Raw genomic sequence first — 18985 nt, 5'->3', positions numbered from 1 at the left:
AATCTTTTTAAAGTTTAGAAATTTTTCTAAAAACTATGAAATTTCCTAAATTATTAATTTTTTAAAAATTAAGAATTTTCCAATAAATAAAAATTTTCGTTAATAGCAGAGATTTTCCTAAAAATTCTGCCGTTCTGAAGTAAAGGAGAAAAGATCAATCTGATCGATCGATTTTGAAAACACTTCATTACGAACATTTTTAACAAAAATATAGTTGTTTGAAAAATTCCTAAGACTTAGGTAATTTTTTAAAAATAATTAATTTTAATAAAATTTAGGAAAAATTGCCTTACAAAATAAGAATCTTAAAAAAAAATAAGAATTTTCCATAAATTTAATTATTTTCTTATAAATTAAGAATTTTTCTTAAAATTGGGTTCTGAAGTAAAGGAGGTTAGATTGATGAGAAGGAAAAATTTTGAAAACACTCCAATACGGACTATTTTTATAAAAAAGAAAAAATTCAAAAAATTATTTAGGAATTTTCCTAAAAATGAGGAATTTTTCTAAAAATTAGGAACTTTCCGAAAAAATCGTAAATTAATTTATCTTTTAAAAAAAGGGACTGTGAAGTTAAGGAGGTTAGATCGATGGGAAGGAAAAATTTTGAAACAGTCCAATACGACCATTTTTAATAAAATTTCCTACAGCTGTTGGAAAAATTCTTAAAAAGAAGGAATTTCCTAAAAATTATGAGTTTTCATAGAAACTAGAAATTTTTCTAAAAATAAAGAGTTTTCCTAAAAGTTAAGAATTCTTCAAATGAATTTGCAATAAAATTAGGAGTTTTCCTAAAAATTAGGAACTGTCCTAAAAATTAGGAATTTTTCTAAAAATTAGAAATTTTATAAAATCGGAATATTGTCGTCCTAAAAATAAGGAATTTTACTTGAGGCCACATGAACTTAAGAAAATCCCAAAAATTAGGAATTTTCCTAAAAATTAGAAACTTTCTTGAATTAGGAATTTTTTTCTTTGGGAAGAAAAATTTTCAAACACTCTAAAACGAGCATTTTTAATAGAGATAGCTGTTAGAAACATTCTTAAAAATTATAAATTTTCCGAAAAATTAGGAGTTTTCATAGAAATTATGAATTTTCCCCCCAAAAGTTAAGAATTCTTGTAAGAAATTTGCATTAAAATTAGGAATTTTTCTTGTAAGAAATTTGCATTAAAATTAGGAATGTTCATAAAAATTTAAAATTCTCCTAAAAATTCAAAATTTCCCTTAAAATTAGCAGGAATTGTTCTACAAATTAGGAATTTCATTAAAATTATGAAATTTTCAATTATCCTTTAATTTAGGAGTTTTTCCAAAAATTTGGAACTTTCCTTAAAATTAAGAATTTTTCTAAGAATTGGGAATTTCCCTTAAAATAAGGATTTTTTCTAAAAAAAAGTTTTCTTAAAATCAGGAATTCTTATAAAAACTAGGAATTATACTAAAAATTGGGATTTTTCCTAAAAATTAGGAACTTTCCTAAAGATTTGAAATTTTCCTCAAAATTAAAAAGTTTATATACCTACCTAATTAAAATTAGAAATTTTCTTAAAAATTAGGAATTTTCCTAAAAATAAGGAATTTTCTTTAATTTTTGTATCCTTTAAATTTTTTTCAATTGATGTATTTTTTACTAGATTTTCGGACTTATGTTGACTTATGTTTTTCTCAGGTTTTTAATTTTCAAAAAACTGTTAAAACATAAGGTAGAATCGGGTAACGAAGAAATTTTCCGAAAAATTATGAATTTTAGTAAAAATTAAATTTTCCTAATTTGTTTGCTTTGCTTTTTTTCCACTGGTGTATAATTGGATGTTCGAGGTTTTTTTTTAACGTTTCTCTTAAAGTTTCAAATTTTTAATAAGGGTTCCCGGAGAGAGATACCAAAATTTGAAATTCATTAAATTTTAAATTTCAATAAATATTAATTGATGTATCCTTGTTGGCTTACACATACAAGATACTAACCTAAATTTACACAAACAATAATTTCTCTCTTTTCCAGGTATCGTAATACAGATTTAGTAAATGTCAATGACACAGACCGTTATGAGGGTGGAAATTCCGAAAATGTTGCACTTGTCATAAAATCAACTGACAAAAGAGACATTGGCAATTATTCATGTCATTTGTCGAATTCCATTACATCTGGCAAAGGAGTTTCCGAAACACAAATTGAATTGGATGTTCAATGTAAGTTTAAAATAGCTTTGATAAATAATACACATATACACAATTTTGGTCCTTTTGTTTTCTATTCATCAAATATTATACACATTTCATAGAGAAAATCTATACCTTTGCATAATAATGGAATTTTGTGTTGTTGGAAAATGGTTTTTAAAATTTATATAATATATATTCCTGCTTACAGATGTGCCAATTGTTGAAGTTCTAATGACACCTGAGGGACCTGTTAAGGAAAGTGACGAATCAAATGTTACACTTTATTGTAATATTGTTGATGCGAATCCATCGCAATTAACAAAAGTACGCTGGTATGCTAATTCATCGCTACTTAAGGAGTTACCTGATTGTACGGAAACAAATGTAAGTTTAAATGAGAAGAAAGTAATTTCGAATTTGTAGACGTATCATTTAAATATTTTGCATGTAGATTTGTTTTTAATTTTAATATATTTTGATTTTTTCAGTACTTAAACATTTGAACAACGTATTTTGTTGAGTCATTCTATCATCAAAAAAGATGCACAATAATTCTTTAATAAGTTTATAGTAGTTATTATATCATTAATCTAAAATATATGTAGAACGTTGGGTAAAAAAAAAAAAAATGGTAAAATAAATCTAGTGAATTAGGTAACTGAACTTGAAAAATTTTAAATTATCGTAACAAATTTCAGAGATATTAACAATTTTCGGGATATTTATCAAAAATTTATCAAAAACACCAGAAATTTAAAGCTATCAACATTTCACCACATTTTTGTACAGTGCTGTTCGAAAAAATGTTGATCAAACTTTTTTTTGTTGAATTTTGTGCAATGTGTTGCAATAACTAGGCACCTACATATTTTTAAAGAAGTAAAACAAAAAGATAAAATTAAAATCTTGATCTTAAAGCTGTAACGGACCAAGTTAAAAATAAACTAAAAAAATTCAAATCTTTTACCAAAACCTGCGCAAGGTTTAACTCTATTAAGATCTGTCATTAGTTTTGTCAAAAAGTGTCTCAATTTAAATTGTCATTGTCATGGTAGCGTATTTACTTTAACTCGTTATATTTCGAATTCACTTTTTGTGGCTTGATTCACTTCAGCTCTTAGCCCTCAAAATAATACATAGTTACATATTTTTTAATGAGCATTTGTTTTCTAGTGTGGTTAGAATCGTTTCATGTGACTACAGGAGCAGAAAGTGACTAGCAATATCTACCGAAAAATAGATTTTTAGGTAACTGTCCCATTTTTAAAGAATAATATAAAGACTGAGGTGAAATCGGTTAAGGCGATAGCTGGTAGTCAAAATAGCAATTTTGCTCTCTTTTTACTTGCGATATAGGTAGGTATATATATCAAGTTATGCATTCGTAAAAAAAAAAAGTTGAGATAACATTTTTCCATGACATTACGATGGTAGACAATGCCAAAAAAGTGGGTCCCGGAAGTCCGTCTGTCTGTCTGTCTGTATAAGGAGCTACAGCCTAAACGGATGGACCGATTAATGTCAAATTTGGTATGTAGCGTTATTTGGCGACTCCCCAGAGGGATTTTTGGAATTAATTTTTTTGGACCAAAATTAACGGTACTTGTCATATACCGATTTTAGTAAAATTGAAATATCTCTAAAACGGCTCCAACGATTTTGTTTAAAAAATTTAAATGTTAGTTTTAAGCTAATGAAAAAATTTTTTTTTGAAAATCATTATTAACGGTACCTGCCATAGAACCGTTTTTTTAAATCCGATTATCTCCGAAACTGCTCATTCGATTTCAAGGAAACTTTTTGTGAAAAAGCATTTATATAATTTAAATATAAACCAAAAATAAAATTTCCACAAAACTAATTTTTGGATTTTTAAAAAAATTTTGAAAATTTGTTTTTGAAAAATCAAATTTTCGAAAACGGGACATTAAATTTTTTTTAAATTTTGTTTTTAGATATTGATTAGTGATTTCTACAAAATGGCATACCAATTTTATTTTAAAACTTTTTTTCCAAAAAATTATTTATAAAAAATTAGTTTTTTTAAAAACGGCTGTAACGATTTTGAAATTTTTTTTTCTAAAAATGCATCTTAGCATATCAATCAAAACTGCATACTTGTTTTGGAGGGCAATTTGATTTCAGATTTATTATTTAAAAAAAAAAAACAAATTTTATTTTTTTTTTCCAAATTTCTATATAAAAAGTCTTAAAAATTTAAGAGCAAGTTCGTGCGACCCAGTCGTGCATTTTATTTCCCTTGTAACAAAACAATCCTTCATTCATGGATACATATAAAATAAATTTTTCATAAAACGACTGAAAAACTTTTTTTTTTCTTTAATAATAACCAGTTTTTGTCTTACCGCTGCTAAACAGCGTTCCTAAAATTTGTGAAAAAAAAAGTATTTCAGAGTACTTTAGGAATGACTGGAGGGGCAAAACTGCAGTTTAAACGATTTTTTTTTAAATATATCATTTCTTAATTTTCGATTTGCATTTCAAAAATACAACACTTTACCTATTTAAAAAAAAAATAATAGCCCGCTTTTTCCATTAACACAAAAGTGCCATTTTGAGTTTTTATATAAAAATAATTTGAAGTGTATATCGAAAACGGCTATACCTATTTTAGAACTTAACCTAAATTTTACCCAAAAATAAAAAATTAAAAAATCCAAGTGTTGAAAATGACGACACAAACGGAATAGTGTTTCGAAAATCTTTTTGTTTTTTTTTTTTTGTCTGAGAACTTTTATCATAGCAAAATCTTTAAGCTTTAGATAGATTGAAGAGAACAAACATGGTCGGTTTCATAAAAATGACAATTTATCTAGGTATATAAAATTAGTCAATGCGAAAACTTCGAAAATTTCGTATCACTCTTAAAATCTCAAAAAATTTAAATCTAAATTTTACATGCCCACAAATATTTTTGTTGTTTTTAGACATTTTTGTCTGTTCTATAAAATTTTAAATTTATGAGTTTCAAATCCTGCAAATGAAACCAACGTCATGTAACTGCGATAATTCACTTTCACTCAATTCCAGTGTTATTAACTGTTCTGAGAACTTAAATGGGACGAGTCGATTGTCTAGTCGACAAATTTCTTCGAATTCAGCTTTTCATTAATAATTTCGTTTCTGAGAAAAAAAATTTTGTTTATCACCGTCTGGTTTGTTGAATTCGATATTAACCACGTAATTGATGTTATGACTTAAGTAGCCTATCTTGTTAAATCAAACAATCTGAAAAGAATACAATTAAGAGATAATAATGTACCTCGGTACGTAGAATTCTTTAATTCTTACATCAGAAAATTTTCTAAAGTATTTTTTGAGAAACGTAAAAGTAGAAACTAGAGCAGTATTTAAGATTAAAGTAGCTTAAATTTGATGCCAAACAGCTTTTGGTAAGAATTAAAAACACTAACTGCATCCGTATAATTAAATCATCAAAGTGATTTTAGACACACATCATCACCAAAGTATAAACTACACCATCACCATCGAATAACGAGTCTCAAAACTTACATTTTCCTTTGAAAAACATAAAATTTCCATCTAACGATTAAGTTTCTCTCCTCCCAGGAAGATCTTTGTCACATTGATCCAAGTAAATTGCTCCTCGAGAGCATTGGTCGTGGTTTCTTTTACAACTATTCGTGTGAAGGTTTCAATGCAGCCGGTTGGGGGCCTCGTTCCGATGATAAAGAGTTAATGGTAAGACCCCATTCAAAATACTAATCTTTCATTTTCAATTTAAATTATATTTCAATTCTTTTTAGGTCCATTATGAACCAGGTCCAGCAACACTAACTCATTTCCCCCTCATCGCAGTAAAAAAGAAGAGTGTCACCTTCTCATGTTCTGTTGATGATCCCGGCTATCCTGAATCGAATAGGTTTGTAAAAAATGACAAAAACCACAAAAACAACATCGACAAAGATCATAAGCAATACACTGCATGCATCAAATTCACCACCTTAGCCCTGAATCATAATAAAAATAATTCCGTTTCCGCTTCCGCCCATCATCATCATTCATTTGCCATTCATAATGACAATAATAACACTAACACACTCACAACCACTTCATTGCTAAGGGGTCGAATTTTTCATGCTAGAAATATTGTTTCGTATCGCGATAGATTCCGCTGGTTTCGTGGTGGACGCGGTCCACTCCAGGATGTGGTTACCAAAGATTGGACTGTCGAACCTGTCGGCCTGGATAGTCGCACAAATTACTCCTGTTATGCGTACAACGAGGGTGGTCATGGAGTACCGGCCACAGTCAACTTGGAAGTTCATGCTCCGCCATTTTTCATAAAGAATTTGTTCCCGTACACCGGAATTGTGTTTTCCAGTAGAAATGCCTCGTTAATGTGTCGTATTGAATGTGTGCCGAGGTGTACGATATCGTGGTATAAGGATGGCATCGCTCTGGGACCGGATAATGAGCGGTATTTCGTGAAGGAAGAATATATGGCTGCATCGCCGGCAACTGGGGATTTTGAGAGTGTAATGTCAGTGTTGGTGAGTATATTTCTACTCGAACGTGAGTGTCCTGATTAATTGTTCCTTTGACGCTTATACTGTGCTTTATCCTTCTATGTCATCGTCGTTGTTGTTGGTTCCATTTTTGTTGTCATGTCGATCGAATAGCATTTCAATATGACAGCATGGCCAAATAAGAGATTCGACATTGATGTTGATAGTGCCAATTATTCGTGTGTATCATCGAACAATGCGGTTGGTCCAGGCATTAAAAGTGCCACATATTTCAGTATTGAATGTAAGTTTTCTTTTTTTTTGGGTTTTTCATTTTTATTTCATGGATTTTTTTTTTCATTTTCATTGTCCTTTGCAGATGCCCCAGAGAATACAACGGTAACAGATGAAGTTGTGCATGTCCTTGAAAGTAACATTCCAGGACGTGTTGTCTGCAAATCAAAAGCAAATCCTGGTAAGTTTGTTAATCTTGGATTGGTTTTTATTATTTTTATTTATTTTTGTAAGGGGAAATTTACCTAATTTTTTTTCTAGGATTTTTTAAAAAATATTTTCGTCCTGTCATAATATTTTTTTTTTTTTTCCTACAGAACCATCATATGAATGGAGATTCAACAATAAAACGATTACCCGTGGCAGTACTCTGATTATAAATAATCCAATGTCAAGAAACGATACAGGACGATACACTTGTGTGGCATTTAACAAACATGGCTCAAGTGTGTCAGATACATTTATCGATGTTCAATGTGAGTACTTTTCCTACCTCTGAAAAAAAATATACCTTTTTTATGAAACTAAAAAAAAAAACCGATACTTCATTCATGTCGGGTGCAAAAAGTGTAAACATATAGGTACTACACTCACATATAGAGCAATTTTTATGGACCGTGGAATTTAAATATTGATTTTTGGTTTTATTAAAAACAAAAAAACATCCCACATAAAATTTGATTTTGTTTGAGTTTGAGTTTGTTTTTTTTTTTTTGGTAGGTATAAAAAAAAAATAAAATAAACCAAAATTTCGAACACTTCGGAAGCTCTTCATTAAGAGCTCAATTATATCAATCAATTTTACTATCAGTAAAATCCATCAGTAAAACTTCAGTTTTGCTATTCTGAATACTTTAAGATGCGAAATATTGATGAAATAAATTAAAAACACATTTTCACTAACTTTTTGAAAAAGAAGCAATGCATTTGGTGTTATATTCTAGTCACAAATTCATTATATTATAAATTTTGCTGATGAAATTTCATTTTACTGAACAGTATCTAAAATTTATAAAATGGATTTGTGAATAAAATTTAACACCAAATTCATTGATTCTTAATTGAGTTCCCAACTTATTTCATCAATATTTTACTCAAAATATAAGTTTAAAGTATTTAAAATAGCTAAACAAAATTTTTTACTGATGGATTTTACTGATAGCTATAACAGAGCCCTAATTTCATAATGGTATCGTATATCGATTGATGGTTTGTTTTTCATCTTAACTATGTGTTTTTGATGGTTTTTGAAAGCGATTTTAGTCAGGATGGTATTTTTAGTTAGAATAGGTATGCATATTACAGTAAAAGTGTTTTGTTTAATTATATTTTTGGTATCAAAAAGGGAAACCTGAATTTTAGGAACGGAAAGGTAAAAAGGAAAAAACTGTAAATAAAACTTTTTTCCGCAATAAAATTTATAAAAAATTTAAGAATTTTAAGTTATTGAATTTAAAAAAAAAGCATTTTCAAAAACATTTTTCAAAACAAATCTGTAGGTATGTCTTGGAATTAATATTTAAAACTTAAATACAACATTTCCAAAAAATGATCAACCGCAGTTTTTGGAAAAAACAAATTTTTGAATTTTGAATTTGAATTTTTGAAAATTTCAAAAAAAAATGCAAAATTGAATTTTTTGTATCAAAATTTCAGTTAAGTTGCACTAATTAAGAAAACAAATTAATAACACTGGTCAACAAAATTTAATTTTTTTCTGCCACCAGAATTAAAATACACTTTTCTTTTCTGAAGGTTTTATGTGCTGCTGAAACACATATTTAAGTATAACCTCGAAAACAGAATACAAAAAATTTTTTTTCCACTTCATAACGGCAATATTCCGAAAAAAGAGACACCAACATTTTTTTGACTGCAGATTCGAGTTTATCTAAAACCTTCAGAAAAGTACACTGAAGAAAAATCGCAACGTGAAATGTAATACGGCCAACGTTGATTTAATGTTGAAAAAAAAACTTACATGATAAACCTTGAAGAAAGTAACATATTACAAATTTTTTTTTTGGTTCTTGTGTAAAAAATCTTGTTGCCCAGTGGAATGAATAAAAAATTATTTTTTTTTTATTAGTTGAACCATTTCAGGTCTTTTGAATTAAAATCGTTTGAACAGTTTTTGAGAAAAACTTACTTTCAAAAAAAAAAAGTTAAAAACAAAATTTTTGACCCGTAAATACTTTTTCATCTAACTGTTTTAGATGGTTAAAAAAATATAATCAAAAAACAAAGTTCTGGAGGATTAAGATTTAAAAAAAATCAATTTTCGAATGATTCATCTTCATTGAAAAAGTGCACAAAATATTTATACAAATCGTAGCAACTTTTTTTGAGCAAAAAATAAACTTCCAAAATTTACCTAATATATGTAGAATATCCTACGGTATTTTAATTCTACCAAATTGAATCGCAAAAATGGAAATAATTGCAAACACACTTTCAACTTTTCGATTTATCAATATCATTACACTAAAACATGCTTTATACATTTCTCAAATAATATTTTATGATATGGGTGGAGTGCTTAATATTATTCGCACTATTCTCCAAATTGTATCTTTGAAAATTTTGAAATTTTAATGTAATATTTTGGTAAAGCAAAAAAAAAAAAATGACCAACAAAATATGAAATGTTTAAATAAAAAAAGGCCACATCACCATTTTTGTTTGTGAAAATTGCTGCTATAATCCTCCTACTTGTAACTCTAATGTCCCAAAAAATCACATTAATGGGTCTTGGCCACTATTTAAAAAAAAAGAAACTGGAGAAAAATTGCATGTCCGGCTATTTTTATCTAGGAAGCGAAACACAAATCAAAATAATTTGTAAATCTGATGATGTATCTGCAGTAGAGCGTCCCTTATTTTCAACAAGGCTTAATTTTAAAATGTACACGGACTCAAAGTTTCTAAATAAATTTAAAAAAAAAAAAAATCAATAGGTTTCAAATCTCTATCATTATATTTACCTGTGCCTAATTAATTTTCCATACAAAATATCGATAAATTACAGGTAGTTTTGAAGTGTTTTACTTAAAAATTCGGCAAAACTGTAAACGGTGTTAAAAAAATATCAAAAATTGTAAATTATCTTAGGCACTTACTAAAATTATGTTAAGCCATACAAAAATAACATGAAAGCAACAAACAATTGACGGTAATTTTTAACTGTTTAAACATTGTCTAAAAAAATTAAAATTTATTTATTCGTGCACTCTTATTAATACTTAAGACAATTACAATTTTTGAAAATTTCTTAGCAACGTTACAGTTTTACCGAATTTTCAAAAATCTTCAAAACTACTAACATGTAATTTATCGGTATTTTGAATGGAAATACCTACTGAAAATAAATACAATGATAGGGATTTGAAACCTTTCGAATGTTTTAATTAACTTATTTTAATTTTAATTTATTTATAAACTTTTGAGCACGTGAACATTTTGAAATTAAGCCCTGTTCGGAATAAGGGATGCCCTAATCAGCAGTATATCTCAAAATTAGCACAAACGATTTTTATAAAACTCCACATTTTCAACAAACAAAGAAGATTTTGAATGATAAGATTCTTTTTCTAACAGATAAGAATGATGCTAATACGGAATTTGTACATTTGGTACACAAAGTGGTACTAAATCCAGCCTTTAGTTTCTTTTTAGAAAAATATTGAAAATATTGAAAAATACCACTTTTCGGTATTTTCAATACCAACATTACATAATAATTCAACAAATTAAAAAATTAAAATAACTTTGTTTTCAGATTCGTGTTAGTTTTTGAGTTGCATCTTGCATGTATACAAGATCAATGTCATAATTGTAAATGGTAAAGGTATGCAAAAACATGCCTTCGTACACTTGAATTGATAAAAAGCAATGTTTCTCTTCATTTTTTCCTTCGATCTGGTTAAACTCATAAATCTTTTTATACCCTTACCGTCTTTTCAAAACAAAAAAAAAACTACCATCCTGCACTTCACATGCATCCTGACTCAATTAAAAATCAAAACGGCTCTTTTTTTCGTCTTCTTCTTCAATTTTTCTTTTTTTTTTTATTTTTCATCCTTCCACAAAACACTTTATATACACAAACGAGTAATAAAACGTTCTTTCTCTCATATAAGTAGAAATCAAAATCCATGCTGCGTCCTAGATTCTTATACCAACTCTGATTTTGTTTTTTTTTTTTTCAGTTAAGCCAAAATGTGAAATCGAGAGGCGAGAAATCGACGATAAGGATACGTTAATTTGCACAGCATTCGGAAATCCTGTAGAGGTAAGTTGGTTGTATATAAGTCAATGCAGTCTTGCTATAAAGGTAAAGCGCAGAAAGTCCAGAGTCCAGTCCGCACAGTCCAATCCAAACAAGTCGGTTGGGTGTGTGTATATTCAATTTCAATCTCAGAGTCGTAGTTGAAGTTTTGAAAACCTCGACTCCGTTTAAATATCAAAACCAAACCAAAGTATCAGACAGGAAACAAAAAAATAAAAAAAAACTCTCTCTCTCTTTCTCTCTCTCAATAATAAAAACTGTTTTTTTTTTCATCTACTTTTGCTGCTGCTTGTGTTCCTGGTGATATCCTGAATCCTGCTGTGCCATAACCATATCGACATTATACCTATACCAACTCTTATATGACTGCGGCACCGTTCTGAACGTCGTCGTCCAACGTCCATACTCACAAACAAACAGGCCGACTTCTCATGGTCAATTAAGGCGGAGAACGATTCTGTGGAAACACTGGGCAATGGCAAAATTAACAAGGATAAGAGCTTTTATATCCTGGATGAGGATTATGCGATTGCACGGACGTATCGTTGTGTGGCGAATAATTCCGTTGGAGCTGGAACGTTCTGTGAAATTGAAGTTGCCGGTAAGTTTTTTCCTACCTTCAAGGATTATATATAAGTTTGGATTTTTTTGAATTTTTTTTTTTTTTATTTCCATCAGCACTATTTTCTCATTTTTTCTCGTTTATTTCTACATTTTCCATTCACATTTAGTTGTTATGGTTTTTCTAGTGGGTTGGTTGAGTTCTATGTTTTTTTTTTTTATATTTTTTTTTTAGGGAGGAAGTTATGGGTAGGACCTTTTTTTCAAAAAAATATAAAGAGTGCTATTTTCAAGCGGGTATGGGGATATTCAAGGGGGTTTGATTGCTTCTTTTTTTTTGTATTTTTATCCGCGTTATGTTTTTTTTTTTCTTGTTTGATATTCATCGTAATCGGTTTGTAGAGAAAGAGAGTAGGTATAAAGAGATTTTCAGAAAGTTTTTACTTCAGTTATTTTTTGTATGTATTTAATTAAATTGAAACCGTTGAATAAATTAAATTTAAAGTGCCTCACTGATCCAGTCTATTGGGTTTTGGGTTCTCTTGTTTGTTGGCACAGCTCAGTAGACGAAATTGGAGAGAGGTATGGGTGCCTTTTGAAATAATATTTGAAAGTGGTTAACACGGCTACAAGGAGATTTTTCAAAGGATTTAACCAATAATTTTTATAAGAAAAATACGAACGATAGTCTTTTAGTATCTAAATTATTGAAATAAAATTGAATATTGATTCAATTATTTTCAAGGTTAAATATTTTAAATTTTGCAATGATTTCAATGATGAAAGTTAACGTTAACGTATTAAACAAATATTAGCTAGACTTGTTTTTGGTCGGAATTTAATGCAAGTCTATTGTCAAATGCCATGGAATACTACATTGTAAAATAAATTTCTTTTAAATATGTACATAATTTATATCAATAGATATAAAAAAGTTCAGAATAAAAAAAACCAGAAATTTCGTTAAAAAAGCAGAATTTTGAAAGCCAGAATTATGAAGCCCGACTTTTGACCCACTCCTTTCAATATTTTTTTTTTTTTTAATTTTTCAAAAATGTGCGCTGTCATCAGCATAGTTTTCCTTCTTTCAAAAATTGAATTTTTGAGAGTTGTTCCAAATTTAAAAATTGTTCATAAAAATATTCTATATTTCAAAAGTTTAGGGCCGAAAAAAATTCTAACTTCACTTTTTTTTGATTTTTTATGATTTTATAATTTGATGAACTTTAAAAAAGTGTTTTTAAAGATATTGCTTTCTGAACTTTTTTTTTTAAAAAAAAAAACCAAAAAAAAAACTGATCGTATTTTTGCTTTATACAAAAATCTTGATTTCGAATATTTGACCATTATTGAGATACAGTGTTTTACAATAAGAGTATAAACTCAAACTCCTGAAAAGTTGTTCCAAATAGAAAATTTGAATTTTGTATGCCAAACCAATAAATCGCTAAGAAAATAAAACTTGAGATTTAATTAAAAAAAAAAATGTTCATAAGTAAACCAGACTTTTATAAAAAAAAAATCAAAAATGCAGATTTTACAGTTAGAAATAAAAAAAATTAATTTTTAAGATATTGGAAAAAATCAGTGTTTAAATAGTCTAGTTTTTTTTTTTTTTAATTTTCAAAAAGAATAAAACATAAGTTAAAATAAGTTGTTCTAGAAAGCATGATGCTCTTCAGACCCCCTTTTGAACCAAGAATATAAAATACCTAGTACACTTAAGGAAAAACTTAAAATTCAAGACTTTGTAATATCAAAAAAAAAAAAAAAAATAGCGCTATAACAAAAACAAAAAAATTTTGACCCCCTCTTTCGGATTTTCAAAAATTTCAAACTTGTTCCAAGGGCCTATTTCAAAGTAAATTACGTCAATTGAATTAGCTTTATTAATGACTTTAAACATTTGGTTCAATATTTTCAATTCGAATCCAAAAAAAATAAAATGCACGACTGGGTCGCACGAACTTGCTCTTAGAGTTAAAGTTGCTTAAATGTTCAAGACTTTTTATATAGAAATTTGGAAAAAAAAATTCGTTTAAAAAAAAAATAAAATAAAAAAATAAATGAAATTAAATTGCCCTCCAAAACAAGTATGCAGTTTTGATTGATATATTAACATGCATTTTTGGAAAAAAAATTTTCAAAATCGTTAGAGCCGTTTTTTAAAAAACTAATTTTTTATAAATAATTTTTTGGAAAAAAAGTTTTAAAATAAAATTGGTATGCCATTTTGTAAAAATCACTAATCAACATCTAAAAACAAAATTTCAAAAAAAATTCAATGTACCGTTTTCGAAAATTTGATTTTTCAAAAAAAAATTTTCAAAATTTTTTTAAAAATCCAAAAATTATTTTTTTGGAAATTTTAGTTTTGGTTTATATTTAAATTATATAAATGCTTCTTCACAAAAAGTTTCGTTGAAATCAAATAATCAGTTTCGAAGATAATCGGATTTGAAAAAAAAACGGTTCTATGGCAGGTACCGTTAATAATGATTTTCAAAAAAAAAATTTCAATAAAAGATAGACCTTAGCTTAAAACTAACATTTGAATTTTTTAAACAAAATCGTTGGAGCCGTTTTCGAGATATTTCAATTTTACTAAAATCGGTATATGACAAGTACCGTTATTTTTGGTCCAACAAAATTAATTCCAAAAACCCCTCTGGAGAGTTGCCAAATAACGCTACATACCAAGTTTGACATCAATCGGTCCATCCGTTTAGGCTGTAGCTCCTTTACAGACAGACAGACAGACAGACAGACGGACTTCCGGGACCCACTTTTTTGGCATTGTCTACCATCGTAATGTCATGGAAAAATGCTATCTCAACTTTTTTTTTTGTACGAATGCATAACTTGATATATAGTACCTATGTATATCGCAAGTAAAAATCTATGATGTCAAATTACGAAGTTAAAAACTCATTTTAAAGTATTGAAATTTATTAGAAAATTATATTTTGGTTCAACGAAAAAATAATTATGCAGTTTTTTTTTTCTTAATCCTTAATCTTCAATTTAAAACATAGTTGCCAACAATATAACGCCAAAAATAATTAATTTTTTATTAAAATAAATTTGGGAGATGTCAAAATTGTGCTAGCTTAAAAAATCCAAGAAATAGCCTAAAAGTGTGTTTTGTTGTCAATTCTTTAATTTATTGTTATTGAATATTATATAGATAAATCCAGGATCAAACACCTAGAATGAATTTAGCTAAATTTCTAGCTTGCACACAATTCTGACAAAGAAAATTCAATTTAAACGTTTATTCTGTCCACTATTTTTTAAGCCACCATTTATAAAAAAAAAATTTGGCAGATTTTTCATATTAAGTGCATCAAATTTAAAAAATCTTGCATGTATTTTGTATGTGAAATCTTTACATGCGGAGGAAGAGTACTAAATATTAATTTTGAGGCTCAAATTTTGAGCGAATTTTTTGTTGAGTATTCCCAAAAAAATGTTAATATAGGAGTGACTAAAAATAATGGTGAGCACTCTAATGAGTTAAACTTTTTTCTCATATTTTGTAGATACCAATATTTTAAACAGATCATTTAGAAAGTGATTGTCTTTAATTTGTCTCAATTAATAACTCTAACAAATTAAGTTAAAGCTTTAAAATGGAATATCCTTATGGAAGCCCTTACAACAAATTTATTTATTTTTCGTTCAACGTGTAATTTCTCAAATAAATATTCTTATTCATCTCCCAAACCGCTTGAAAATTGCACAAAAATTCAATTAAGGTTACAAATTAATTAACTGTTTTATTTTTTTTTTAGTCTACCTACATAAATTTTCATATTATTAAATAGTTGTTTAAAAATAACCCCGTAATTTATGATTTTTTTTTTAATTTCAATAATGATTAATACCATTTCACCATTCAAATAAAAATTATGCTTGTGAAAATCAATATTTTTGCTTCCATATAATAAAAATAAACAAATTATTAAAAATAAATAAATAAAAAATACTAATTGCTATTAATTCATTTCATTTTACATAAATTTAACCCTTTTTTTTAATTATATATCATTCTTTCCTATATCGAACCAAAAAAAAAAAAAAAATCAAATCAAAATTAATTATCATGCTGGAAACATAAAAATAAAAAAAAAAATTATCATAACAGTAAGACCTAAAAGTAAGTAGACCGCACATATTTGCAATTTTATGTATTAATTATATTGTAAATATAAATTTTTTCGTTTGTATTATGTTTATCCTTTTTGTTTTGTCTTTTAAGTTCTATGTATTTTTTTTTAAGTAAAATTATCCTGTCCAAAAAGGACTCACTTTATGTTTAGATTAAGTAAATATCTGTAAAAATTGGGGTCACTTGTAATTCATTAAAAAATCCATCAAATCTCCTACATTTAAATCGTTAATATGATTAATGTGAAAAAGGACTCAGAAAAAAAATGAATGTGATTGTGATTTTTTTAAGGATACAAAATTAAAAAAGAATTTATATGCAAGAAAAATATATGCAAAATTCTTTGCTAGGATTTTGTTTAAAGCAGGTTTTCTCAACCATTTATTATCCTATACCAAGAAATGAAATGGAAACTTTATCTTTCTCTCTAAACTCCTTCTTCATTCTTTTTCTTTCTATAAGACACAAAACATTAATCATCAAAGATCAACCCAGATTGCTCACTTGATTCCACTTTATTCTAAATGATTCAATTTTACCCCTTTTTTTACCATCAAAGGTTATAAAGGGATCCTCTTAAACCTTAACATAGAATTAACAAACACCTTTTATTTATGTATACGTGAGATGTATTCCCTGACGAGAAATGACGTTTACTCTCCTATAACACGCCTATAAAACTTCCTCTTTAGAAAAAAAAAATGATCTTTTAACTTGAATTTATCAATAAAACTTCCAAGGCATCCATTTGTCAACACCATAAGAAAATATATTACCCCAATTTAAGGGGATTTTTTTTTTGCTTACTTTTCTTTGGGATGAATTTTTGTTGCTCCTTCAATTTGCACCTCACGTTTGCAAAAAAAAAAATATCGCTGAGATGTAAAGTAAATGTAAGAAATTCACTTTGCATAGAGCCCTACCTGACAAAAAAAATGCAAAAAAGAAAGACACACAAAAAAAAAAAAACAATCCAGAAGGCTTTCAGTGGCACAAAAGTGGTACAAAACCACCCCCAAAGGTAAAATCTTCCAAAATGACTTTAACATCTCAGTGATTTGATTCACTTCGCTTAACCTTTCATGAACAGAAAATATATATACCATCTACCAGCGAGGAGCTCTAAAAAGGAATACCTACGACATTCGCTGTATGTCAGGATTAAGAGGTTGAATCCTGGGTGGATATATTTTTTTTTTCTGTGTTGTGTTTTTGTGCCTTTTTATTTATTTCCCTTTGGAACAAGAAGTTTAACATTGAATTTGCTTGTTTTGTTTTATACTTTACAAGAGGATTCCTCCCTTGAGTGTGTGCATAGAGAGTAGAGAGAGATTCATACCTAATTTATCAGAAGATCCTTTTTTACATTTTATAAAACACTGCCACACCTTTAGAGATGATTTTTTTTGTTTTTTTTTTTCAACCTGTGTACTTTTAAGCTATTCATACACGGTGATAGCAGAAGCATTGTCGTCCTTAGTCGTCAGGCAGGCAAAAAAGCATACAGCACAAATTAATTGAGGTACCTAATATCCTTTTTCAGAGGACTTTAATTCAAGTACACGTGTAATTCCTTTGCTTTTTTTGTAATTAGAATTAAGTGTAAGTGACAGCGCACCAGACGATGTTGATGGTAGAGGATTTACATACCATCAGCGCCCCTTACCGTTGGGTCATCGTCATAGTCGTCGTCCTTTTTTGTCGTCACATCGCGTCATTATCATGACAGGAAATCCAAGTGAAATAGCGTGGAATGCATTTATTATGCAAATATCCTTTTTGCTGAATTCGTTCGTTAGGTTTTTTTTTATTCTTTTTTTTTGAGTGAATATCCGGATGACACAAAAGGACTATTAGAGAAGGAATGCATTAAAAATGACACACTCACACAAAAAAAAATATATATAAATTTTGTTCCTTTTGGGAATATAATGGAGAAAATGAAGAGAAAAGTGCTCACTGGTTTTATGTGGGTAGATATAACTATGTACTTTTCTTTCTTTCTTTCTGACGTCGTCATCATGTACTTTTTGATGGATGTCATGAGAAGAAAAGGATGAAAAAATGCATTTTGTCGTTCGTTACTTTTATTTTTTTGTGAATTTTTGTTCTCTTGTTTAACTCACAAAACATGCATATAAACACATAATAGAGTTGCAAGCATAAAACTGTGTGATTTTTAACCAGGGGCGGATTTACATGTGGGCAGAACAATCAAACACAAAGGGCCCATAGATTAGAGGGCCCTAATTTTATTAGGTTGAATTTTTTTGTATGTAAAAGAAATACACTATTGAATATGGTGTCTTTGAAAATCAGGATTTTTCCTCAAAAGTTTGTAATAAGGATGATTAATTTGTAAAAAAGGATTTTTTGAAATGCCTCACACTTAAAAATTCTAATAGAATTTGTTTCCAAAAATGTCTATAGTAAGGACGAAGAACATTTTGGGCTAAAAAAATTGGAATTTTTAGAAAAAAAAATTAACTAAAAATATTTAGGGCCCATGAAACTCATCAACCATGTACAGTCCAATTCGCTCCTGATTGTGCTTCCTTTGCTAAAAAGTAGTGACAAAATTTTGGTCCTTTTTCTAGCCTTTTTTATGTGTTTTAACTAAGCAAAATTCTTTGTTGCATTATTTTTGCATTTTTTCATCAATTTGCTACTCTTTTATTTTTTTTTTTTCTACTACAACACAATTTTGAGTGGAATATCTGATCATCAAAAAATAGTGTAGGTACCTACACTTTACAGAAACGAGACACTTCTATTTTCAAAAAAAAAAAAAAACATGTCACAAGGACATTACAACAACATGATTTCATTTCCAATTTTTGATGATTATCTATATTGTTTGCATATAAAAATGTGTCCTTGTTTGGTGCTGGATGACTAGCTCTCTCTCTGTTTCTCTATGTGTGTACAAGAGTAAAATAAAGAAAAACAAACTATAAAATATTAGAAATTTTTTGTTGTTGTTTTCATTTGGTGTTTGAAAATTTGTGTTGGTT

General features: G+C 28.2%; 1 protein-coding gene across 13 annotated transcripts in view; it reads left to right on the top strand.

The window, feature by feature from the left end:
• The window catches only part of LOC129919053 (B-cell receptor CD22), a 160424-nt gene that overhangs the window by 99923 nt on the left and 41516 nt on the right, over positions 1–18985 (top strand). For all 13 annotated transcript variants that reach the window (XR_008773040.1, XM_055999867.1, XM_055999870.1 and 10 more), the window contains exons 10-19: positions 2007–2194; positions 2376–2551; positions 5759–5890; positions 5956–6071; positions 6318–6702; positions 6832–6961; positions 7037–7132; positions 7269–7427; positions 11160–11242; positions 11660–11840. Coding sequence is in view for 12 of the 13 variants with exons in the window: in XM_055999867.1 (XP_055855842.1) it covers positions 2007–2194; positions 2376–2551; positions 5759–5890; positions 5956–6071; positions 6318–6702; positions 6832–6961; positions 7037–7132; positions 7269–7427; positions 11160–11242; positions 11660–11840 (1646 nt within the window). In the remaining variant the exon portion in view is untranslated. The remainder of the gene's footprint in view (positions 1–2006; positions 2195–2375; positions 2552–5758; positions 5891–5955; positions 6072–6317; positions 6703–6831; positions 6962–7036; positions 7133–7268; positions 7428–11159; positions 11243–11659; positions 11841–18985) is intronic.

This window comes from Episyrphus balteatus, chromosome 4, assembly GCF_945859705.1.
Source record: "Episyrphus balteatus chromosome 4, idEpiBalt1.1, whole genome shotgun sequence".
NCBI classification, from domain to species: domain Eukaryota; kingdom Metazoa; phylum Arthropoda; class Insecta; order Diptera; family Syrphidae; genus Episyrphus; species Episyrphus balteatus.
Note: the sequence above shows the minus strand (reverse complement) of the source record. Positions and strands in the feature narration are given on the sequence as shown.